This window comes from Aristolochia californica, unplaced genomic scaffold (assembly GCF_029961685.1).
Source record: "Aristolochia californica isolate CCGP_79_NKW_82.1479 unplaced genomic scaffold, dmAriCali1.0.hap1 SCAF_1, whole genome shotgun sequence".
Lineage (NCBI taxonomy): Eukaryota > Viridiplantae > Streptophyta > Magnoliopsida > Piperales > Aristolochiaceae > Aristolochia > Aristolochia californica.
In genome coordinates this window covers 1,447,923-1,473,636 of record NW_027181770.1, presented here as the reverse complement: position 1 = coordinate 1,473,636, position 25,714 = coordinate 1,447,923, and the positions used below count along the sequence as shown (strand labels likewise).

Here is a 25,714-nt window from a genome sequence, read left to right as displayed (position 1 = left end):
AATCTTCATGTCTGTCACGTTGTAACGACTCCATAAATCAAGAAAGATTAATCCAATCGAAACAAATAAAATATACATAATTATATCAGTATGATTACTAATCCACTTTACAATCTCATTATTAAAACAGTCCTAACAGCCCCCATGAATTCATAACATGTTTATAGAATAAAAAAAAAGTAATTTACCAAACACAAATTGGATTGGAGGACAAGAACAGCCTGTATGAATCGAAATGACAGACCGAAATTTGTAGGAAATTAATGATTCCAGTCTCCCATGGCTGTCCTACGGCGGAACGTTGATCACCGGCGACGACGAGCTAACATGCCTATGCGTCCTGGTTCAAAATCTCTTCCGCCACTAAATCTGAAGTTGTGTTTGCACTTGGAGAGAGAGTCGCAGTGATGACAGAGTGATACAAGGAGCAGAGCCGCCGAACGGGAATTCCCAATGCCTCGTCCATCATGCGTGGCTCCCAATCTTCTTTCATGGCACGGTTCAAGCGTGCAAAGAACCCCCGTCTCTTGGCTTCACAGAATCGCAAGAACTGCGCCACCGCCGCGGGGTCGTCCTCCGTCCAACAGCTGCCGGACCCATGCCGCATAAGGCGGGCGGACTCTGGCGACGGAGATATCCCGGCCAAGCTGGCTATATACTCCACCATTCCCTCCAGAAGCGATCTGGGCACGCCTTTTCGTCCGTTCCAGAGCCAAACCCGAGCCATACCACGTTGAACCGCGGCCACCATAGCCACGTTGGGGTTCTTTTCCTCCATGATAGCCGAATTGATACCGATAACAAACTCTCCTGCTTTCTTCCCAGGAGAGACGACAACGCTAACCCGGTCACTACTGGAGCTCATCTGGACGAGCCGGAGGATCACACGGTCAACGGGCTTCGTAGGTAGTACTATTACTTCCTCATGAGTATCACCACCAGAGTATAGAATCTGTTCGACGAAATTGCTGGTGTTGAGAATTATCCGTGTAGCCTTGTCGTTGGAGACGAATAGGAGGTCGAACCGACGAGCAGAGGGAGTACCGTGTGCGTCGTTGACGATGGTGATGTCGAAGCCTCGCGAAGCTTCATATTGGGCCCAGATGGAGACGGAGCCGATGAGGAGCACGGAGAGAAGACGGGTTGCAATGGCTGAGGTGGAGGCGGAGGGAGTTCGGAGGGGTTCGTTCGCCATTAAGCTGGCAGAAGGAGGGAACGCGACGAATGACGCGCAATTCAAGGGGGACCTGAGGTGTTTGGCTAGACTTGCGGGACCTACGACATGGATCGAAGCCAATCTGTTCGAAGCTTGTCCCCGGCTGAAATTACAGGGGTACCCCGAATTGGGGCTAAGCAGATCAAATGGGCTTTCTAGGAAGGGGTAGAGAGAAGACATCCACCCACAAAGGTTTGGCTACCAAAAAACAGCAGAAAATATCCTCATCAAGAAATGGAAACAAAATATGATCACTATTGGTGATAAGGATGGGCACATGACTCATAATTTATTGTAAAATAAATACATTTTCGGAAAATCAAAGCAAAGGTATCGGTAGATGGTGCTGCTGATAGAGCAGCGAAAGGTATCACTGACAGCAGCTAATCAGTATACTCGAAAGGTCGCCCATTTAGCCTAACCAATATAATCCAAAAAACCGATATGTTAGATGCGGAAAACTACCGCATACAGGAGTGAACGGAACCACTTTAACATTCACGTATTGTGAGACTAGGAGTTAAGGTCCCTCACGAACTTTCTTATCCATCAAATTTCATAACTTGCCATAAATCAAAATTAAAATTAAAATTAGTTAAAATGAAATCATCATTACCTCTGGCATGAATGCCCAGATGCTTAGGCAGTGAGACTACAGGTTCAAAGTCCACATGGAACAACACTTTCGAATCTCTGTATTTCTTAAGATCTCTTGTCAGTGAAATTGAAACAATTTGTAATTAAAGAACTTCGGAGACTAAATATTAGCTGTATCGACTCCTGTTTTGAATTTTCACTGAACAAATTCGTGCCCAGAAATATTAACAATGACTGACACTGGCAAACTTTGTTAATTTTAAACTATTAGGATTACCAATGCCAAAAAGACGTTGCGTAGAATCTAGAATTTTAATATTCACTTTCCTGCAATGAGATTGGAGACATCACCTGGATTTTTGAAAATGCAGTGACAAGCCACAGTTCATACCCAGCAACATTATCACCTATAGCGGACCTCCGAAGTTCTTAACACAGTTTCATTTCACTAACAAGAAAATCTATAGGTTTATAGGACAAACCATGCGTCTGTAAAACAAAATATAACCTTTCAAACTCTGCTGCCACTAACGAGGCTACCAACGTAGGCAAGGATTTTCTAACACAATGTCTCAGCAAGGATTCTGCTAAACGGCAATCAGGACATTCAGAAGCTTATATGCCTAGAGACTCGTATGTAACAAGGCATCGACATCTCTATGCAATTGAGAATCAAGGTAACCCACTAAACACGATAAAGGGTGTTTAGAGGGGGGTGGGGAGGAAGTAAACGATGAACAGCAATAAAACAATTGTCATAATTAGCTGATATTAGAACTGAAATCCAAATATCTTATCACAAACTGTACAAATAGACTTTAATTGTGATGTACTTCTTTCAAGTAAACCACAACACAGCATTGAAAGGATTGTGCACCCTCTATACAACATAGATGCCCTAGCCTCTTTCCCAGTGACCCCAGAAAACATGAAAGACTCCCGGGGCCATCCATCCACACATAAATTAACATATTCATAATATTCCAAGACTGATTTAATCATCAACCCTCAAAAGATGAAAACACGTAAACCATACACAAGCTGGTTAGCTATACACAAACCAGCAGACGACCAGATCCCACCTGTACATTTTTGCCAACCTTATTTGTATTTCCGCCTTGATTTCTTGAATCACCTCTCCACACAAAAAGCAAATTCCCACTGCAAGTCCTCATTCACAGTTTTCTTCCTCTAGCGCTTCAGTTGCATCCTTTACTTCAAAAGCGGATGCCATAGAAATATTAAACATGCCAGCTTCTTCTTTTTCGTTTTAATTCACTTCTCACAATTTTATACACTTGACAATACCTACAGCAACAGTTAGTGATAGCAACCATTTCTTTACTATGATAGTTCATCTCCAAAGCTGTTTCCTATTTGGTCGTTAATCTTATCACACCTCTCAGAAAAATTACCCTTTGTTGGACTTTCTTGTGAATCCTCAGAGTTAGTAGTCCCTTCTTGCTTCAAGACCTGGACATTCAAATTGTTTGAGGGAAATGGTTCCTGAATAATCTTAACACATTAAAACAAAAGCCAAAGTCAGTTGCACCTTAACCACCAAAGAATAGAACTGATAAAGAAAGTTTCAACTACTTTTAGTTACAGAAGATTTAAAAAAAAAAACTACTTTTAGTTGTTATTCATGACAAGCTGGTTGAATTTTAATGCAACTGTGTGGCTAAAATTGCTGTGAGGATCTAACCCACAAGCCTGTTGGCATTATGTCATTTATGAATGCAGGATTCAAGATCAATTCATATTTTTCCAATATTACCTGTTCACCAGCCTCACTACCCTCAGAATGAAACAGAATAGGACGACACCGCTTGTCCTCATTCATCAAGCTAGAATTTTGGAAATGAGTAACAAGTGCCACTTTGCCTTGAATTCTGGCATATGCCAGTAATGCTACTTTCTCACTGTTAAACTTTTCCCACTTCTTCCCATTGAATGCCTGCAAAAATAGTGGAAAACAATGAGAAGCTTGTGTTTAATAGGGAGAAGTTGGCTTCAGTCACTCATTCAGTAATTGTAAAACAGCACAGTATAGATCAGTAGTAGAGCCTCAATTAGTCTAAAGCAACAGCAATAGAAGAAAAAAAAAAAGCCACATGAGCACCTGATAGAATGGAACAATGTGTGACGGAGAAATCATGTTAATAAACGCGTAGCCCACATTGCATTTGTTCTGCATATACATAGTGCAACTCAGAAACAACATCTTTTTAACTTAAAAGGAAAGTACAGAAAATGTCCCATAGCAGCTCATCATTACCTTAAAATCAATTGGCAGATAGAGAAAATCATAAGTACCCCGATGGTTTTCATCTATTGCAGCCAACAGCATCTTTGAGGTGTACCTGCAATGACAGTGTAAGGAAGATTACCACTACAAAAATCATCCGTGTTCCCAAAGATCAGGCACTAAGTCAACAAGCAAAAGCATAAGCATATTAAAAAGGCACATTACTTGTTTGGAATGTTTTTTATCATTAGTGTAGTCCTCATATCCTCCCCACTCACAATTTTGTCCAAATCAAGTTGGTATTGTTTTTTGCTGTCTATCTGGTTGCCAGGGTTCTCAACTCGCCGACTACGGCCACGATCAATCAATCCATCAATGCCATTGGCGACCGATCCTGGATATAACCCACCACCACCAAGGAAAATGGGGTTCAGCCTCTGTGATGACATCACTCTGAAGCTCGGGGAGCCATTCTCAGATACGTTTCCAGAAAGAGGAACAACAGAATTCATGGCAGTCCGAGCACCCATATTCATTATGAAGCTGCCTTCGTTTCGGTTTAAGCCCATCCCTCCAAAGGGAACAGGATTCATAAAAGATGTTTCGGGTGACTCAGGAAAAAATCCATACTGTCTCTCAAAAGGCACACCTGATGGTGCAGACCCAACATGATGGTGTTGATGAAGGTGTGATGCCCCCATAAAAGATACAGGACGGCTGGAGTAAGCAAAGCTTTGACCCTGCCCATTAGATGCATAGGGATGCCCCAATGAAGAAGTTGGCCAGGGAGATGTATGTGCACGATCAGAGTATGGAGTAGGACTACCCCAGAGAAATTGTGGCCCTGACAATGTTCCAATCCCAGAAGTGGATGTTGAGGGGCCAAATGAAGATGCAGTTCCAGGACTATGGCTCATCATTCCAGTACCGTGTTCTGGATATGAATGGGACTGGAGTATCTGGTCTGCATGGCTAGCCCTAGAATGATCCTTTCCAATAGGTGCAATCTTAACAGAACTTGAAGCCAAAGGAGGTAGAATGGATGCTAATCCAGGTAAATGGTTAGTCGCCATAGAACTGATTGCTCCCAGAGATGGAGACTGGCTCAGACTTTGCAATGAGTTATTTTCGTTAGTGTTGCTGAACTGAGCCCAAGTTCCTATCAAGAAAGCAAACCAACCTCATTTAAAAAAAATAGTCTAACAAATGTAAACATAAAAAATTAGTAACACGGTTATCCAAAAAAAATACCTGGAGGAGAATTGGTTATAGGAGAACCCACTTGAGGACAATAACCCCTGGATTCATCTTGTTCTAATTCTTGACTCAATTGCTGCATCAAGCTGGATGTAATCAGAGGTATTAGACACCAATGAAAATAAAGTAAAAAACAATTAAGAGAGATGTCGCATGCACCCATCTAATAATGAAAAGAAAATACTAGACCAGCACAACAGATGACCTGCCTCACTAAAGTGACTTATTCAAAATCCCACAAGTAATGCAACAGAAGAGAAATAAAATAAAATAAAAATAACCTAGAAATAGAAAGTGAAAAGAGAGAACAACACATGGTAGAAATCAATCCAATTCGGGTCTTTGCCAGTCCATTCACCTTAGTATCCTGCAGTGTGACAGGATCTTAGAGTACAAGCTCAAACAACATCAACCTATAAAAATGAAATATGACTGGTAGATTGACAGAAACAAACCTAAATTCCTCAATTATACTAAGCAGATGCAAACTTCTCTGTACCAATGGAAAAACCTTAACAGACATTTCGATAAGAAAGAACTAACTCTTACAACAATTTAATTGTCAAATTAAAAAAAAAAACTAAGATAACATCTAGATAAACATCCTTGTAATTTCACCAAAAGCAGTTGTTAATTTCATTCAAGCCACCCTGTAGGTAAAACTGGAGAAAATTGGATAGATTGCAGATATAATTGAATAGACACACCCTGTAAGTGGTCTTGTAATTGCAGCTAATCAAACTAGACGCTCAGGTCTACAGTATTGCATTCATCAACATCAAGAAACATGCAAATAACTGGGTTCCAGCCCAAAAGGATGATGACAAAAGGAATAAAAAACTTATTCATACTTTCTTCGTGCTCCCCCAGGACGGCTGGGCTCAAGCTTGATCCGTTTTCCAGCAATGTCACTTCTATTCAATGATCTGAGTGCTGCTTCTGCAGCTCGGACATCATAAAATTCAATAAATTTATGATGCCTTTTATGCGGTGTTTCCCTGATCTGCTAGGTGAATGAAATCAAAAAAAATTCTAATATTATAAAATTACTACAAAAAGAAAAATAATAAAGAGAAGAAATAGATTCAAAGTAACCAAAAGCCTTTACCTCTTTCACCTCTCCATAAGCTCCAAATATTTGACGAAGATCATCATTTGAAACTGAAGGATCCAGGTTGAACACTACAAGAGTTCCTTGATTTATATCCTTGTCAGATGGATTATCCTAATACATGCAAGGGACAAATGCCAAACCTAAGAACTGGAGCATGAATTCCAATAGATGCACTCAAGGAGAAATGACTGAAATTTCATGTCAGACCTTTGGAATAGAGAAATGAATATCAAGCTTTCTCCGCCTTAACGGTTTGTTTTGTAATGCACGCATCGCAGTTCGAGCAGCTCGAATATCATAATAAGAGATCATCACAAAGCCTCTGTGTTTGCATGCGGTGTACAGAGTCCTGATAGCACCATATTGCTACAAAAAGGAAAAAAACTTCATAAAGCATGCTCAAAGATATTTGAACAAAAGAAAGCAGCAGCAACAATTTGCAACTAAAGAAAGAGAATCTGTGAATAAATATAAAACAGGATAAAAAGAAATAGTTACTAGAAGTATTCATCAAGTTTATCATTTCAATTAGAAAAAACCACAAAATTATTTTCTTTTCTTCCCTTGTATGACTGTGGCCTCCCTTCCCAAGGCGAGTTGCCATTGTACTTCTCTTCTCTCTCTCTTTCTTTTTTTTTTTTTTTGGAGGCCGGCGGGGGGTGGCGCACACAATTTTTGAAAATAAATAAAGGACACAAATTTTTAACCTAAAGTTAATTGCAAAAACAGAGCACAAGATGAATTTATGATCAGGTCTCGGCTAAATGTAGCTAAAGTGATAGATGCTGCTAAAATTTCAGATTTAGCAAATCAAGCAGAGAATTCTGCATAGAGAAAGCAATTTTCATGAATTTGACAGATTTAGGGATGCAAACAGATGCAAAGAGGCAATTGTTCAAGGACTTTAAAATAGTAATCCAAGATAAGTGGTAAGAGCTTTCACTTTATTAGCATGATGGAAATATAATCTTCAAAAAACTGAGAGAAAAATACAAGAAACATCTTAAAGGAAAACATATGTATACACGTGCATACATTGGTTTTTACCCCAGTTAAAAGAGCAACAGAAATGTATAGAGGCATTCCAATGTAGGATATAGAGCAGATAGACATGAAGAAAACAAAGAAATATTGCTTATAAGATGAAGAACATATAAACATGTGGGAATTCCTACATACACCAGACAAGGAAAACAAGGTACATAAGCCAGGACTATATCCAACTGAAATGTGTAAGCATGACTTCACCTCAAAAAGACTTCGGAGCTCAGAATCCTCAACATTACTATTAATATTCCGCACAAATAATGTCCTTGATGGGTGCTCTCCATATGGATGCTCCCCTGCCACTGCTCCTACCCCATTTGGAATACCATACTGAGGGGTTCCATTCCCAGGATAACCATCATGTAAACTTGTTTTTGCCATGCTCACTGTCAGACCGTCCTGAGTATCATAGTCCAATTCCATACCACCACCACTTCCAAAAAGATCATACTCTTCCAAGTCCTCAAGTTGGCTTGGCAAACCACTCAAGTCAAAATCATCCATTATCCCAGCTAAGAGCTCATCCTCATCATCAGGCAGCAAACTACCGATAGCAGCATCTTCAAGGGAGTCCTTACCATCCATATCTTGATGTAGTTTGTTCAACTTTGATGAGGTATCATCAGCAGATTGAACCGCAATTTCAGCATCAGCGAAATTCACTATTGTAAAATGATAGATGCTTTAGAGGATAATCTCAACAAAATGAAAGCTTATAACAAATGAAAGATCAAGCAAGCAACATACGCTTCTCATGTCGCAGAACAGGTAAAGAGCTGGAGAAAAGGCTGGCATCACTTGATCCATGAAAAGCATTTGGCTCGGATGGAAATCCCCATCTGCCAACCTCCACCCTCTGAGGAACCTTTCCCAACGAGATAACGGACAAACCTGCCAGATGCAACTAACAAGATTAGTTGATTTGATTTCCATTTAACAAGCATTTTCTCTCTAAAACAAAGATAATCGAAATGTCATATCTACCTGAAAATGAATTACCGAAAGATTCATCCATAGTATCACGCTCTGAAAATAGGAACAGTCCCCCTACAGTAAGAAGCAGATCTGAAGCGAAGTCCACATAAATAACAGTTAGAAGACACTTATAGTAACTGACAACGAGGAGGGCACCCATCCACACTCTACAACTTACACATGAAATCTAAGCTCCTAGAGGACTAAACTAGCCCTAATCATTTGTAGGATCGTTTCAGAAAACCAAAAGTTAAAGAAACTAACAGGAACAGGAACACCCTATATTGCATTTGGAACACAATATGGGCTAGGGGAACAGAGGGACCCAAAATAACCAATATTACACCGTTCCAGAAAACCAGAAGTCAAAGTACAACCGTTAAAAAAAAAATTGAAACACTGCGAATGGAGCCAAAGAAAAACTCGAAGATCAGACTTTGCACAAGTCAATGCATGAACACACATACAGACATCAGAGCATTCGCCACCGGCATGGAAGTTGTTCTCCATCCATAGAACAGAACAACCAAATATTAAAATCAACATGTTTCGATGACCTGAGACACCAATTCCACGATATAAGAGTACTCAAGAAATTTTATATAACAAAGAAAAAGAAAATTACTGTCCGCGCTTAATTCGCGCAATATATCTGTACCTATTATTCTCGGCAGCCTCCCGGTTGGAACAACTTTTTAGTGGGGTGAGTAACCATTACTAAAAATAAGAAAACGAATACTCCTCGCAACAAAAAAGATGTAATGCTTCTCCTTAACTCTTCAAAAAACAGTACCCATTGTAATCACAAAAAACGACAAAAAAATAAAATACTTAAATAAAAAAGGAATGCGAGACAGCGCACTGAACTTCAAGACCACCAGAAGAACACGGCATAAAACCCCCAACATCCTCGTCCAACCCCCAAGTTTCGCATTTCCCAATCAACGCACCAACCTTCGTCTACATCACTAGTCGTCAAAGAAAACAGAAAAAAAAAAAGAAAAAAAAAGACGATAAAGAAAAGGAAGAACAAAGAAAACAGAAGAAGAGTTCAGAAGCAGCGGTTACTTTCTAGAAGAACTAAACTTGAACCTCAGAAGCCAGAGACATAAATCTTGATCATTCAACTTCAGTACTAGCGGATCTTCCGAATTCAGATGCTGTTCGCCATCAGGAGTGATAAATAAAAAGAATTTGAGCAATCTCAATTACCTGTGGAGCGTACGTTCTTCTCCCGACCTTCCTCTAACGCCGGAAAGGAGAAGCATGGAAGACAGGAGGAAAGACAGCAAAAAGGGAGCGAAATTGAGAGAGGAAAAAACGAAACTCTCTTTGATGAACTTGGATTCCGCTGTATTTGAATCCCTTTTGGCGTCCGTTGACAGAACCCGCTGTGTGTGTATATATATATATATATATCTTACCGGTAATTTTAAAACCTTATAGACGTTCCCTCGTTTTACAGTAAATTTCCGATTCTGCCACTGCTTAATATCAAAGCGAATTATTCACTTGGAAAAGAAAAAGTATAAGACGTAATTTGTCTCTCTTTTGCGTCTTACGTCAAAATTTATAAATTTAATCTTTTTTCAACTAAGTCTCTTTTTGTCATATGCCATTAAACTAAACAAAAAGAACCCAATACTTTTCAAAAGCTCGTGTATATTCCTTAATTAACCTCTACGGTAAACGGAATATTCTTCCTTCATGGCAAAACCCAAAATGTCATACCAATAATTTGTTCTCTCTACTAGGGGTAATTTTGTAAAAAGAGTCTCAAATATTGCAGCCATTGGTTGGAGAGGGATATTTTTTAGCTTTAGTAGGGACGAGTAGAATTATTGCCTTTGCGCGAATGATTGTCTGTGCCCCCTCCCTCTGTCCATACTCTGGAATTTATTAAATTAATTTTTTTTATTTTTTTTGTGGTTTCAGCTATCGGGTTTCGACCAATAGAATTTCTTTTGATAAAAACGGGCCCCACGCAGGCTGGACGACGATGCTGCCACGTATAATAAGGCGTACGTGTACTATACATTCATTAGATACTTATTCGTCATCGTATGGTGACGCTGTCGCTGACGTATGTTCGAATCGTACGGCCAGGTGGAATTTACTAAATGTGGCTTTGAGATGTGTCTGCGCTTGTTTTACTGGGAGACGAGGCGAGTAATGAGTTAGAGCGCGGTTGCTATCTAGTAAATGTTTTGACTCGGATTTTGGATTACACTTGCACCAGTGAAAATCTGAGTAGACTCATTGGACTTTTGACTAAACTCTAGACGAGTCAAAAGGGATCCCGTTCGAATTGAAAGTGTGGAGTCTCACCTTTAATTATAGTCCGGTCCTAAATTTGATTCGATTTGATCAAATTATAGAATAAGCTTCTTTTTTCATTTTTCCAACTAATTAGAGTTTAATAAAGGCATAATAAATAATTTTACAAGTTATTTTAATATTAATTCGAATTCATTGAACGAACCTCATGGGAAAAAACAAAAATCTGAAAGTCTTTTACTCGCTCCAGACACGAGTTTGACTCGACTGCGATAAGGAACCAGGTTCAGACTTCAGAAGAGAGAGATTCCGATTTTCAGGAGCGACAATAGACGACGGGTACATCCCGATCCATCCATTAATGATAATAAACAAGACCAAAACAAACGTCAATTCGCCATTAATTAGCCACTCGTTTACCCAGTCCTGCCGACTTTAGCACAGAACTGTTCCATGAATCCCCTGCGTAATAAGAAAGACAGATTTAACAAAGCACCCAACTCCATTCCCTGTTCCACTCAATTCAAGTCGCCGACTGGGTAAGAAAGCCACGCAGTAGATACGTGCACTTCTACTCCCAATAGTCAAGGAAGCTACCGGTTAATTGCAAAGCCGCCTGAGAGACGCAAAATAAAACAAAGAGTCGCCGTCGGAGAAATATCAAGCGTGACGCCAAGCCCTTGCGAACTTTTGGTGAAAAAGAACCTGACGTCACTCTCTCGGCAAAGGCAGAGCCACCTATTGACGCACGAAGCTCACATGTGGCAGCCCGGCTCCTGTTCCTATCTATGCCTTGAGTATGGAGGCAATCCGCTTCTACAAAGTGTCAGGCATCTCGTGAATATTTTATTGAAACGCAGCGGGAATAATGCAGACGTGAGAGAGGTCTGGCTTTGCTTGTTAATGGAAGACCAATAAATTAATGGGTGTGGGTCGTTTTGTTTAGGAGGAAGGTGGGATATGAGGGGTTTTAATGGAGGAAAAGAGGGACAGTAGCGTGTGGCTCAGAACTATCAATTCAACTACCCAAATCTTAAACTGACAGACTCCATGGCTTTTACCTAATGAAATTTAAATAGAGGTTTCTTCAAACAGTTCTTAAATGGAGGCTTTTACCTCAGTTCTTCACCGTCGACTGCGGATCTGCTTTTTGGTTCCTGAAGTGGAATCCTTTCGTCTCGGACAAGAGAAGCAATTCCGCAGTCCACCATTGGCGAAGGAAGATTACTAAATCACAGTCGATATTCCAAAATCCACAAATCGTAGTGGCGGATCCTGCTTCAGTTGCAGAGAAAACAACAGAGCCCGGTTCAGAATTCTGATACGCGGCGCTATTCTTAGTTTTTTTTAATTTTAATCGCCGATCATGGTTGAAGCCTCCACGTCTTGGATAGGATTTGTTTGATTTATTTCCTGCACAGATCACCATCTGTTTCTCAGAAAGGGGGCAGAGTCTGTAATCGAATTCAATCACGCCAGCTCTTGACGGCAAGATTTTAACCATGAAATTTGAATGAAAAGACTTGAAAATTGATTAATTCTTATTTTATATTTATTTATTATCACATGCATTTTAGTTGATGTTCATTTGATTTTTTTTTTTAATTTTATCAAATTTGGGATGTTTATTAGAAAATAAAGTGATGATATTATTGTAAATATAACGAAATAATAATATTTCGAGTAAGTTTGTGTCAGTGCAGCCAAAATTAATTGGAGTCCAGTCCGTCCACGTCAAGTCCGGTTATCTTGCCCTTTTCAACTTTATCTTGATCGGGGTATAAAAGGTTTGCTTAATATGTGCACCTATTACTCATTATCGGTTGCGTAATGGGCACTTCATGTGCATGTGTCACATACGTGCAGGTCCGATGGGTTAGCGCCATGTGGCGCGGATCCAAAAGGAAAATTTGTCGATAAAAAAGCGACTCCTCTTGACCCATCGGTTATCGCCCGTCTCCCGTCCTCTTCGGCTCTTCCGCTCGCTCCCTCTACTAACACAGTAAATTACAGCACAAGTACTGCAACTGAACTAGCGCCAGAAAATGTCTCTTCTCTTACCTTTTCAGCACCCAATGTCTCCTTCCTGTTATTCTTCTTCTTCTTTTCGTCCTTTATCAAGTCCAAGACCGATTGGATTCCTCGTCCAAAGCGCTATCAAATTGAAGAGCCAATCTGGTCTTTCCATCAGGTATAACCACTCTCATATGCCAACTAGCCGATTAAATTGAATTATCAGTTGGAATTAGCTATTTAATCTGGTGTAGTGAAATCCTTTCAGGGTTTCCCCCACGTATCACTCCCGGAAGAAGGCTAGGCAGTGCAGTGGTGTTGTTTGTTATTCGGCTGCCATCAGACCAGAAACCCTTCAATGGGTATGCACAGTTTCATCAGGGTATGTATGATTTCTTCTAATTATTGTTAAATAGTGTTAAAAATGCATTGCTTCTGGGACTTATTACTTTAAATGAGTAGAGTTTGGTAATCAGAACTCACATTAGGAACTTTTTCTTTTTCTATGGATTTGACAGTTCGGGTCTGAATTAATACGAAACGAGAAGGCCTAAGTTACGGGATTTAGGTATTCCTATTTTCTGTTCCACAATGGGACAAAGAATTACTGACTAGAGTGTGTTGTTTACTGCTTGGAAGCAGAAAAGTCACGGTCAATCATCTGGACATGGATATAATAAATCTAATGTAAAGAATCCTTAAAACTCTATCGTTTAAGCAATACGGGAGTTTTTTGTGCTTGAGGGTGTCTAAGTTTCTGTATACTTTTGACTGATGCCTGATCCGCTGATGGTTGATATTATTTTTTCACCAATTAGGAATTACAAAATCTATTTATATACCTATATAAAAAGGATCTGGGTAACGGATGATTGAGTCTCTCCACGTATTTTCTTGTTATGCTGTACTATCCTTATGAATATCCACAGAGGCCAATTCAAATTTGGTAGCAACAGATGTCGAAGCAATAAAAGATTGGGAAAGTATGATGAATTTCTTCTGTTCATCAGTGGTTACATGGAGGTCACTCTTATCTAACGTGTACAAATTCCATATCTGCTAATCCTTCCTGGTGCAAAGCACAGTTCGGGGATGTCACCTGGCAATAAAAAGACATGCCTACTGAGAGAAATATCTGTTCCATTTTGCTCCCTTAAATATTTAACACTGCAGTTGCCACTTTTTGCTCTGATTGAAAATTTTGAGGCATTTGATCTTATATATTCATACAACAACATACACTTTATAGAAACTCTAAATAAATCAAGTCGCAAGTTTGTAGTGCCGATGGATCTATGGACTGTTTTTTTCCAGTTAATATTATATTTGACAAAATGTCTTTGCAAGAATCATAGCATATAGAGGTGATCTTTGTGTTCTATATTCTCTTCATGTATGTGTGTAAAGTCTGAGTTAACCATCAACAAGATTTATGTACTTAAAGCTTATTTAACTGTAAAAGTGTCTTGTGTTCTTGTCTTTTCTCTTAGTCCTATGAGCTACTTGATCATCTAATTTTTTGCTTCTGATTCTCCATGTAATTAGTTTAAACAGCAGTAGTATGCGTGCTTGTTGGAGATTCATTCGTTTTTGGCATTTTCCTCAGGTTGTTAATACTGGTAAAGGGCACGGCCATCAATAAATCTTTTCTTGTTCCACTATTTGCTCTCCAAGCACCTAGTAGTGTCATCTCCTGGATCCAGTAAGCTCCTAGAACTCCTTTCGCGGCATGCACTATAATTTCTGTTAGTTTCGAAATGCCCTATGGCCAATGATTGATTTCAGTCCTTTGTAATTTCAGGGGTAAATATGGGGGTTGGGCTGCATTTTTGGGGCTTCTTGTTCGTCTCTTCTACTTTATTCCCGGTGAGTAAAACAGTTAAATTGTTCAGATGTGCTTCCTTCTATTGATCTTCATGATTCAATTCATAAGGACTCCCTTCAGTTTTGCATGTTAAGAAGAGAGGGAAGTGGCAAATAACACAAATCTTTGCTTTCTAGGCGAATTGGAGCTACCATTCTGGACATTGCTGCTTGCTATTGTTGCTCCCTATGAAGCTATGACCTTAAGGCAAGTGGGTGCCTGCGTGCAGTAGCACTAAGGCAAAGTAAAAGATTAACTAATACTCAGCTCTCTCCCTTCTCCCCCTTCCTTCGTCTCTCTTTCTCTCTCTCTCTCTCTCTGTACCCCTTCTCCTATTATGCCTATATATTCCCCTGAATTTTATTGTGCATGTCTGCTTGGTTGCTTGACAGGGGCACACAAGCTGGTGCAATAATTTCCCTGGCAATAGCTGCATTTTTGGCCTTGCAACATTTTTCCAGAGCTGGAAGTTTACAGAAAGCATTTGATCAAGGATCCATCGTTGCCACACTAGCCATTATTTGTATCACTCTTGTCCCATGTTTGCTTCTATTCTAATCAGTACCAGCCCTGCATCACCCGAGATAGGTTTATACCAACTGGATAATAAACTGGAACCCAGATGAAAGTACTAGTCAATGTCGTACCAACTCAGATAGGTTGGAACCAGCTTCCCGGGTTCTCTCTCCTACTGGTCGGCGTGTGAAGGATAAGGATACCAATGTTGGTGTAATAAAGTCTGTGAAGTATGCTGAAAGTCATCAGACGGCCTCAAATTACGATGCTGTTACCGATCTATGAACTGCAGAGAAAAGACTGCAGAAGAAACTTCTGCTGGAACTCTTATATTATCATTTAAGACCTAGGCACAACAAAAAAGTGGTCCTATCTTCTAAAGCTCTATGCCTGCGATATATATTATTTTTGACACTACAAAGAAGATGGGTAGATTTGAGTGCCTACTAATACAAGGAGACTCTACGGTCGATTCCACTGACCGGACGCTGAGAAGAAAGACTCCTATACAAAACGCACCTCGGTCCGTTCAAGTCCTTCTTCATACAGAGTCAAGGCCTTCCGCCTGCAGGCAATTGAGCGGCTGGCCTCTCTTTGGCGGGGCGCAGGTGCGTAAGTTTCTTCTCTAGAGTTGCTTCACTGATAAGGGGGACATTGCGAGGCACGTCAAGGTGAAGAGGAGAGACAAGTTTAGTGACAACAAGGCTGCCTTGCTGGTACCACCTGTTGGGTCAGGTTCTGATCCGAAAACTGTTGCTCCTGTGGGGTTGGTAGTGTTCAGGACTGATGAACTGGTGCTGCAAATACAGAAAATTTGCTCTGTTAGCACAATTTTACTGCTATTGCAGAGGAGAATTTGGAGATCAGGAGAAAACTGAAATAAACTAGGGATGCAATGGGGAAAGGAATACCTAGTCGACGCATACTGACATCCTCCATTACCTGCAAATTGCCGCAAAAAAAAAAAAGTGTTAGTAAATTATAGATGTTTATTTAAACTGTTTTTACTTCACAGCGAATTCTGTCTAGTCAGTAATCAATCAAATGAACCTAAAACGAACTAGATAAGAGTAGGAAAAACAAGTTTCCCGGTTCATCCATGAAGTAAAATCTTCCACTATGGCCAACTTTATTGAAACCCAGAATTGAATCAGGAAGCTCCATTTACGAGCTTAAATTCTAGCATCAAATGCAACTTAAAACAGCTTAAAAAGAGAGGACCCAACTAAGTTGGAGCAAATGGTGAGATTCAACGGAGCTTACTTGGGTCAATATTAGTGGTAACAGCAGTTCCTCCAAACTGGCAACTTGATGGAACTGGGTTCTTCTGGTAATAGTTATTGAATGCATAGGATGCATGATCACGAACTGTATTGGGGTTGTAACAACTTCCAGCATCCTGAATTGCAGTACAGTCCGCTCCTCCAAACCCACAGGCATAGTCTAAGGCTACCTGTAAAGCTGTTTGTGAGGCGCTTTGGCTCGCAATGCACCAGCTCTGCCCACCTGCCGACACAGGGGTTGTAGTAGTCGGAGCTGTTGGAGTTGTTGTCGGAGTTGTAACCGGTGTTGCAGGGGTTGTAGTAGTCGGAGTTGTAACCGGTGTTGCGGGGGTTGTAGTAGTCGGAGCTGTTGGAGTTGTAACCGGTGTTGCAGGTGTTGCAATTGGGTTCACGACGGGGGTAGATGTCCCTGGAGTAGTGGGGTTTATAACAGGGACTGTTGTCATTGTAGTGACAACGTCAAACAGAGATGTGGATTCACTCGATTCCACTTCATGACCTGACAGCTGCTTTCGAGAATGTGGGAGTAACTGTTCTTCAACCAGTGTTCCTGCAAGTCGAACAACCAAATTGCAAAACATCAGCTTGACCGCAAACCTATATAGAATTTCGAAGTGAAATTGCAGCTTTGAACGTTTGAAAGATTGTCGACAAGAAAGCTCCTTCTTTCAGGAATTTGAGGAATAGAATTTCAGAAAAGAGCCTCAAGTTTCCTCACTGGACGTGCTCGAAGCTCTAGACACAAGAACGATAATAGAAAAAAAATAAAAATGAGTCGGCCTATTATCCAAATCACGGCACAAAGCAACGCAAAATACAAAAAATTCACCATCTTCTGTAATTCATGAAGGTTCTGAGTACAGATTAAAATCAGATAAGAAATAACGAAGCATATTTAAAGTCCCACGTTATACTCCGTGAAATGTAAACGAAGAACCAAAGAAAACAACAAATAAGAAAAACTTGACAGGATTAAATCATTTCAGGACAGTCTTATAAATCCAGGCGGGACACCTACAAAACCAGAAAATAAATTTGAAGTAACAAGAGCACACTTAAAGACTCACCCATTTACTACCCAAAAACAGAAGGAAAACATACCGAACTCGAAATTCATTCGATGACAATTGACAACCAGTAACCTAAGGAGGAGAAACAGAACACAGCTGTGGTGCATATACGGGTATCCAGATCGCTGAAGCTTAGTTCCCAGAAGCTCCAAATAAAAAGAAAAGTAATTCTCGAACTTGCAGTAAAACAAAAATGAAAATGAACAAGCTAGTCACCTGAAGCAAAGAAAATATAGAGGAGGAAGATAAGACCCAGAAGAACTCTATCACCCATGTCTCCCACCCCCTACTTGTCCCAATCAACTCTAGCTTTTCTCCCCGTTCTCGTCTTTATTCGGAATACCGAGGAGAGTTTTTCAAACGGGAGAAGCATTATAGGTTGTTGGAAAACAAAGATAGTCCTTTATCTGTTTCCGCTGAAGAATCGTAGATTTCTTGTGTCGGACAGAGAGAAGGAATATGGGAAAACTTGAGAGAGGAGTTTAGGAGTTGGAAGATGCACGCAAGAGCAGGTGAAAAAAGAGAAAAAGAGAAGAGGAAGGGGCTTAAATAAAAGGGAAAAAAGTGTAATGTCCTGAATTTTGAGAATGGTATTGCTCGATATAATCATGATAATGGTATTATTTTTTTAAACTATCTGCGCCTCTTTTTCCATGTGTGTCGAAATCAAAGCGCGGTGGTGGGAAGAAAAGATGCTCCTCCTCCCTCAGGCGATTGGATATCTGTAGTTTTGAATCCTGTAATCGTCTCCCGGCTTGCTTCCCTCTGTTCGAGTATAATTTGAAATCTGAGGAGAAAGCTTGGATCACATGGTTCAAACACGTGGGACCCACCTGCCTATTCGGTGCCTCGTCAGTCATGTTAACGATACGCTATATAGTCGTTGTACTCTTGATTATTTTTCACATATTTTAATTATTTATATTTATATTTTATATATTAACTAAATGTTAAAATGGGTAATCAGATAAAAAATAAAATAGACAATTTATTTTAAATATTTTATTTTTTTGCTTTATTTAATAAAATAATAAATAAATAATCGAATAAAGAAGTAAAATTAATACCTAATGAGAATAAAATGATTGATGTGACATAAATATAACTTTTAAGAGAATAAGATCCTGTGAAGTAGGACCCACCTCGCCGAGTGTATGGATCCTACTGCGCCAACCAAATAGTGGATTCCTCGTGGTTGACCGTGTCAATGTCATTCTTCCATCCGGTACATTAGTGGGCCATGTAGGAAGATCGTGCGGTTGCGCTTTCATCAACACATTAGTTGTCCGTTTACTGTTCAGTCAACCATTTGTATCTGACGTTGGAGGAAGAAGGTAAGAAGGCTGTACGCCTGTAAGAATAATGAGGCCCAGATATTGGGCCCATATGGACGTATACTCATCATCTCATGGACAATGGGTTTATAGATGCCCATGGATCATAGCCTCTTCCTATTTGCCCACTCTGTTGCTCTAATCTTCCCATATTGGGTCCATAACCTCTCCTCATAATGAGCCGTCATCATGGCTGGGTCCAATCTAGATGGGGATGTGCCAAATGCACGTCCCACACTGTGTACCTTAAGCGTCACTTCATCATCGTCCCTTTCACTCGATCGCTCTCTTTCAGAAACATAGAATTTGTATTTCATGATATCTGACCAGCCTTCTCCTTCAAATGGAAGAGATCACAATCCAAGCAATCACCTGCTGCCACGAACCAGGATGTTTGACCTCGCCTAAGTTTCAGATCCCCTCATCAATGCCATTCTAAATTCGGAAACCACGGTTCGGATAAAATAATCATCCGGGGTTGTCTCCTTTTCTCGATATGTAAGTTAAATATGTCATTTCTCGTCTCTGCAATCGCATTGTCTTGTCCCTTACTTCTTCGATGTTTCCTGGTGGGAGATGAAATTATTGAACTCGGTTAGCGTAGCTCTTTGGCGGGTCAGTTTAAATTTTCGGAGTCTTTCGATTATTGATCTCAAAGGCGTCTTTTGGGTCTGTGTGACTGTCTCTGTGAATCTGTTCTATTTTATTTTATTTTTTACAGCAAATGGCAGAAATTGTACTGCTCAGTAATGACAGACGTACAGTGGAGTTTCAGTTGGGACTTTCGAAATCCAGAATGCGGATGGATAGAGAGCGAGGACTGAGTACTACGGAAAACCTTTACTAGTTGCCATTACAGTCTTCGGACAGAGAGATAAAGAAACAGTAATTTGGAAAATGGGAATGGAGGAGGGTACAGCTGAAAAGAGGCGAGTCAAGGAAGGCTCGCGCTCAGCTCTCTCATTTGCCTTTGATGAAAACGACCGCCCTTTGTTTTTTCATAAATGAAATACACCTTTACGCCGGATCACAACCTGGACAGTCTTTTATCATTCAATGGAGAAAAGAGATTCCAAGTTTACAGATCTGTTTTTGGCTTTCAGCCTTCAGGGGCTGGTTTCTGTGACTTCTGTAGCCTTCGAAAAAAGATGTTCCACATAAGAAAAAAAAAATCAATGTTAATCAAGATTTAGATCTCCTCTGTTGGGATTCTTATCGGCGAGGAAAAAAGATTATTTTGGCAATTACGTATTAAACTAATACGATTGAGATGATGGCAAGATGCGGGTGGACAGGAGTTTATATTTGAGGAAGAAGAGGGGAAAGAAGGATCTTTCCCCTCTGCTTATGCCTTGCAAAAGCAGTGCATTGTCTCATTGAAGTGAAAGGCATCTAGGAATGGCTTCAAGGGACACGCAGAAGACAACAAAAAACTCTGCAGATTTACAGAAAAGATATTCCCCTAGGCCATCTCGACTATCAAACAAATCTATTGGAATTAGTATTACTATTCAATTCGTCCTTAAGAAAACTGTTGCGTTGCTTCCATGTAAATCCACAGAATCCTATCGGTTCTCTTTTTGCCGGAGAGCAGTCAACAGTCCTTTTTTAATTTACCTTTTCCCTCAAAGAAGACGAAGTTATCTGAGGGCCAATTTGCCTCCACCCATTTATTTGTATAAAGTATAAACTAACAGAGCAAGGAAAACTAGTTTTTTTTTTTTTTCTTTTTAAAGATTTTCCTGCTTTTGGTTGTCTGGAAAAAGCATGAATAAATTCTGCTGCTTGATATTAAATTTCTGGGATAACGAATGAAATGAGAGGATGGGAGAAGGAAAGCAGTGTCAATTTGTCTAATGGAAAAGGTGGAGAGAAAGAGTTCGTTTGAGGATTATTTTAATTCAAAAGTTATGCTTCTAATCGAAGTCTTTTCTCCAATGGAAGCCATCCCACAGTTTCAAGTGAAGAAGACGACAGCCCATCCATTCCGGGGTTCCACTGTGACCGACCGGAGACCGGTTTAGGGTAAGCAGAACACTAGTTTTAATTGATTATCAGCATGATCTCTGACCCGCCATCTAACTGAAATGACTGAAGAAACCCTGAGAGCCGTTGGAGGGAAAGGACTGAAGCTATCTTCTGCGGTTGTACTGTGACGAGTAGAGGATGAGTTGAAGCTCATTTTCATGATAACAATGAGCAAATGGGCTTCTAATATCCGATTAAACTATGAAATTTTCACTTGCAAAGTGACGGTGAAATGGAAGAAGGTAAAGTCAAGCCTCATTAAAAAGGGCCAGTTGGAAAATTAGAGTTGAAAGTGAGGATGTTTTTGGTATGGCATATTTTGCCAACCATGAAGTTAGATTTGGAGATTGTCGTCTGGGTTGACCTCGTTCCTTCCCGCACATTCACACCTTTGATTCCATTTTTTCCCCCATCTTTTCTATAATTTTCATATTTTTTACGATATTTTCCTTCAAGTTATAAATGCAAGCTTGTTCCGCTCATTCGCTTTACCTTTACTGTTCTTGTTCCTTTCTCTCTGGTTTTCCTATATTAACAAACCAAGCTTCCTGTGCAGCTTTCATGGTCCCTTTCTCCTCCGCGACAAAAACCCGCCTGCCATTTCACCAACCTTTACTTTTTTGGCCATCCGAAAATTTAAGAACTGTGTTTAATCTCCGTTTTTGTTAGTGTTTTCTTTTTAAAATTTTTTGGGCCACTTGTGCAAAATCTCTGTTTCGAAACTACTTATTCTGCAATGCTGTCCTTAGGGTTTTGGGTTTTGGTGGAGTGTTTTATTTGAGTCGAGAAAAGATCATGCTTGAGAATCAGTTTTCGAAGGAGCCCATTTACTTGTCTGCATTTGTTTCCGTCCTGTTTTTCTCTTTCTTATTTATTTGAATTTTAATTATTTCTGCGGAGGCGTACAAGAGATCAGGAGCGTCAAGTCTCTGCTTCAGAAAGGTAACATTTTCTCCCCTGTACATCAGTTTTCTGGCGTTCTGCTATGTAAGACCCTCAAGTCCAAGTGAAGCAAACACGGACGCTCTTTCCCATTTTCACACTTGTGTAGCATTATGCAATGTGCGTGCGTAGAATGATTTTCGATTCTGTAGATGTGTTAAAATAGAAAGAGACTGGTTTACTGGGGCTGGTCTGTTCATAATGACTATCAACACGTCAAGGACCAAGCTCGTTATGGATCCGATGCTCTGTGTGGCCTAAACTAAGTGAGAATGGTACTAAGATCACTAAAATGTTTTTCCTCGTCTTAAGCAGTCCGTAAGAATAGATGTTTTTATTCAAATGCTCTATGTTTCTTGCTTCTTCGGAACCGGAATTTCTTTTCTTAACTAGGTCCGATTTGCAAATTTCCACTTTATTTGGACATGAGGATGGTTTGCTATGAAGACATGAGCAGGAATCAGTGAGCCATAAGTTTGTCTGACCTACTTTTCTTGTATAGATCATTGACCTTTTCGATTTTTCTCTTCACTGCTTGTTCTATTCCCGATTTCATTTTCTGGATGAATGCTTTTGGGCTTGTTCATGAGTTTTTCTTAATGTAATTAGGAGCAGTCTTTTGAATCCCAGTAGTTGGTCTCTCAAGTTTCAACACTAATCCATGTTTGTCATGGCTTAGAGATGTCTTCTGGCGGTTCTTTGTATGCTGAACTCTCAAAGAAAATATCACCTTTTGGCCTCAAATTATGGGTTTTGATTGGCATCTCAGTAGGTGTATTTATTGTGTTGATTCTTGGTCTCCTATCTATATGGACAATGTTCCGGAAGAGATCAAGAAGGACACTTGACAAGTTCCCATTATCCCAAATACCCAGTGTCTCAAAGGAGATTCGTGTTGACAGAGTTGGAGGGCAATTTCTGTCTCACAATGTACTTGACTGTGAAGGTGTTCTTCCTGCACATGAAAAATCCTTTGAAAAAGACTCTGAGAAAATGCTGGTCCATTTGGGCATGAGCAAGTCAAGTGATGCTGATAATATTAGCCAATGTAGTTCAGCTTATGTGCAAGATAGGGCTGCTAGCTCACATTCTGGAGAAGAAGGAAGCTCAGGGACTGCTAATTTTCGTAATAAATCATCATCATATGGGTTTACTTCTGCCTCGCCTTTAATTGGTCTGCCAGAGTTTTCACATCTTGGTTGGGGTCACTGGTTCACTCTAAGGGACCTTGAATATGTTACTAATCGTTTCTCAAAAGATAATGTACTTGGGGAAGGTGGATATGGGATAGTTTACAGAGGAAGGTTGATCAATGGAACTGAAGTAGCTGTCAAAAAGCTGTTCAACAATCTGTAAGTATTTTAGAACTTCATTTATGGTGTAATCCAGTGTTGTTTTTAGTGCTTGTGGCACTTTGAAAATATGGACCGTTGACATTTGATGTTTGTTCTATTTTCTTTTGTATGGTATTAATCTATAGAGGGCAGGCAGAGAAGGAGTTTAGAGTGGAAGTTGAAGCTATTGGCCATGTGAGACACAAGAACTTGGTTCGACTCTTGGGTTATTGTGTTGAAGGAACTCATAGGTAAAGTCTTGTTATTTCCTGTTGATGTTGTGCTGCTGTTGCTATTGTTATGATGATGTCGATGATGATCATCATGATTGATTTGATGTCACAGGATGCTGGTGTATGAGTATGTGAACAATGGAAACTTAGAACAGTGGCTTCATGGAACCATGCATCAATACGGAGTACTTAGTTGGGAGTCCCGCATGAAAGTTATGCTTGGCACTGCAAAGGCGTAAGACTCGCCCCATATTTGAACTTAATTTGTTGTCTTAGATTGTTATTCCTCTTATGAGCTTTTGGATGAAGTTTGGAATATGAAAGAATAAATAACATTTCATCCAAATGGGATTTGCAGGCTTGCTTATTTGCATGAGGCAATAGAACCAAAAGTTGTTCATCGGGACATTAAGTCAAGCAATATTTTAATTGATCATGAGTTCAATGCCAAGGTTTCTGATTTTGGTTTGGCCAAACTACTGGGTTCAGGAAAAAGCCATATCACAACTAGAGTAATGGGAACGTTTGGGTAATGCTTTATCATATCTTAATTAGCGACATTTTTCTCTTTCTCCTTTCTTGTTATGCTCCTTAGCAACAGAGAATCTTTATCAACTTGTTTGCTGCCCATACGATGAATGTGATGATTCTTGTGATCTCATTATATTGCTTCTTGACTTGAGGTCCAGTTGTCCTGTGTAATTTCAGGTATGTAGCGCCAGAATATGCAAATACAGGTTTGTTAAATGAAAAGAGTGACATTTACAGTTTTGGCGTTCTTTTGCTTGAGGCAGTTACTGGCAGAGATCCCGTTGATTATGGCCGGCCAACTAATGAGGTTGGTCTATTAATGTATAATTTACAGCTGATTTGCATATATTTGTTAGTTTTTCCTGATCAAAATGAAACTCTTGTACTATTTCTCTGAATACTGTGGTATCTCTTAGTGGTCAAGACGTTCCAACACTGCATACAACTAGTATTTAAGCTACATAGGTTGTCTGCTATGGCAGGTGAATCTTGTAGAGTGGCTTAAAGTAATGGTTGGGACCAGGCATGCAGAGGAAGTAGTAGATCCAAACTTAGAAGCTAAACCAAGTACACGGGCTCTAAAGCGTGCTCTTTTAATTGCACTAAGATGTGTGGATCCTGATTCCGAAAAAAGACCTAAAATGGGTCAAGTAGTTCGGATGCTTGAAGCTGACGAATTCCCATTTCGTGAGGTGGGTCTCTCGTGTAACCGACATTTGCTTACCAAATTCAATATCATCTATAAAAAAAGATTAGGCCCTCTCTGTGAAGGTCATCAAGAAGACTCATCTGATTTGTCCTGCAGGATCGGAGGAACCGGAGGATTCATACAGGGAGCATGGAGATCGAATCTCAGAGTTCTGTTGACATGGACCACAAAGTAGTGAAATCAGAAAGTTAAAGGTGATGGATGAGCCTGGCAGTTGGCAAATGGATAAAGCTTATTCTCTGTAAAAGTTAAGCTTTTACAGTTAAACCCCTTCAGAAGGTCAGAACTCAGAAGAGAGTAGTAATATGTTCTTGCAGAAAATCACCACAGGAGTGATAATTGTTAAAATGAGGGTTTGCCTCTGTGGGTCATTGGGGTTGATACTGTGGAGGCTATTTATGCATCACCATTAAATTGGCAAAGGTTGAATGCCCTCGTAGGAATTCATTCAACACCGAAATTTGCCTCTTTTATTTTTTTTCTGTACAAAATTGTTGTTTCAGGGCCAGCCGGCTACGTCGGGCATCTTTTTTCACCAGCAATACATGATTCTATTTTGTCTTCGTTTTTGCGTTTCTGTTATCACGTTCCAAGTTTGGATTTTTCCTGGCTCGAGACGTCATTTTTTCACCGGTCCGGCAATCTTGCAATTGAAAAGGTTGATCATGAATCACCTCTTCGCACATTTAATTTTTTGCAGCAATGGGTTGTTGCCTTTACATGTGGTACCAATGATGCGTATTCCATAGGTGTCTACTCCCTGTTTCTTTTTCACCTTTTCTTTTACCAGTGTTAGATATTATTATGTTCCATCTTTTAGCTGTTGGACACGATTGACAGACTGTCCTTTTCCTCTACGGAGGAAGTAGGCGAAGAAATCTCAGCTGCCTCTAAAAAATTTACCCTGTTTGTGTCGGGCTGTATCTACTACAGAACTGTACTGCTTAAACGGCCGTATCCAATCTTTGAAATGAACGATTCTCTGTCGGCCCATCCGTATTTGATGTGTTTGGAATCATGTAGCGGAGGCGTCCGTAATGTTCTGGGTGGAGAACTCTTCTCTTATCCACTTGAGTCTGAAACAAAAATGCAAATGGACAAAAGAATTGCCCGTTGTGTCTTAAGA

General features: G+C 40.1%; 5 protein-coding genes across 7 annotated transcripts; 2 read left to right on the top strand and 3 right to left on the bottom strand.

Moving 5' to 3' along the window:
- Positions 1 to 331: 331 nt before the first annotated feature.
- On the bottom strand, positions 332 to 1,195 carry LOC137962105 (uncharacterized). The gene has a single exon (XM_068808825.1). The coding sequence runs from the start codon at positions 1,193 to 1,195 to the stop codon at positions 332 to 334; it is 864 nt and encodes a 287-aa protein (XP_068664926.1).
- A 1,430-nt stretch (positions 1,196 to 2,625) lies between these two features.
- Positions 2,626 to 9,813, bottom strand: LOC137964747 (protein MEI2-like 2). 2 transcript variants are annotated; one of them, XM_068811393.1, is made up of 13 exons: positions 9,667 to 9,813; positions 8,464 to 8,544; positions 8,227 to 8,370; positions 7,681 to 8,141; positions 6,640 to 6,798; positions 6,427 to 6,543; positions 6,170 to 6,321; positions 5,313 to 5,404; positions 4,287 to 5,220; positions 4,092 to 4,176; positions 3,936 to 4,004; positions 3,591 to 3,770; positions 2,626 to 3,328 (listed from the first exon to the last, which is right to left on the bottom strand). In XM_068811393.1, the coding sequence occupies exons 2-13, from the start codon at positions 8,492 to 8,494 to the stop codon at positions 3,158 to 3,160; spliced, it is 2,595 nt and encodes an 864-aa protein (XP_068667494.1). In that variant the 5' UTR covers positions 8,495 to 8,544; positions 9,667 to 9,813; the 3' UTR covers positions 2,626 to 3,157. The 2 variants fall into 2 exon arrangements, with proteins under 2 accessions (XP_068667494.1, XP_068667496.1); XM_068811395.1 differs by having other exon boundaries at positions 8,464 to 8,526.
- A 2,881-nt stretch (positions 9,814 to 12,694) lies between these two features.
- LOC137965020 (cold-regulated 413 inner membrane protein 1, chloroplastic-like) lies at positions 12,695 to 16,133 on the top strand. The gene is made up of 6 exons (XM_068811440.1): positions 12,695 to 12,922; positions 13,013 to 13,126; positions 14,351 to 14,446; positions 14,546 to 14,610; positions 14,746 to 14,815; positions 15,001 to 16,133. Exons 1-6 carry the CDS (start codon positions 12,777 to 12,779, stop codon positions 15,164 to 15,166), a joined length of 657 nt encoding a protein of 218 aa, XP_068667541.1. The 5' UTR covers positions 12,695 to 12,776; the 3' UTR covers positions 15,167 to 16,133.
- Positions 15,750 to 17,754, bottom strand: LOC137964922 (glucan endo-1,3-beta-glucosidase 12-like). Its single transcript, XM_068811401.1, has 4 exons — positions 17,694 to 17,754; positions 16,388 to 16,957; positions 16,036 to 16,066; positions 15,750 to 15,921 (listed from the first exon to the last, which is right to left on the bottom strand). Exons 1-4 carry the CDS (start codon positions 17,749 to 17,751, stop codon positions 15,750 to 15,752), a joined length of 831 nt encoding a protein of 276 aa, XP_068667502.1. The 5' UTR covers positions 17,752 to 17,754.
- Positions 17,755 to 21,221: 3,467 nt separating this feature from the next.
- Positions 21,222 to 25,145, top strand: LOC137955300 (probable receptor-like protein kinase At2g42960). 2 transcript variants are annotated; one of them, XM_068802185.1, is made up of 8 exons: positions 21,222 to 21,781; positions 22,461 to 23,133; positions 23,262 to 23,366; positions 23,461 to 23,583; positions 23,707 to 23,877; positions 24,057 to 24,186; positions 24,362 to 24,571; positions 24,685 to 25,145. In XM_068802185.1, exons 2-8 carry the CDS (start codon positions 22,463 to 22,465, stop codon positions 24,778 to 24,780), a joined length of 1,506 nt encoding a protein of 501 aa, XP_068658286.1. In that variant the 5' UTR covers positions 21,222 to 21,781; positions 22,461 to 22,462; the 3' UTR covers positions 24,781 to 25,145. The 2 variants fall into 2 exon arrangements, with proteins under 2 accessions (XP_068658286.1, XP_068658294.1); XM_068802193.1 differs by having other exon boundaries at positions 22,391 to 23,133.
- The last annotated feature ends 569 nt before the right edge of the window (positions 25,146 to 25,714 follow it).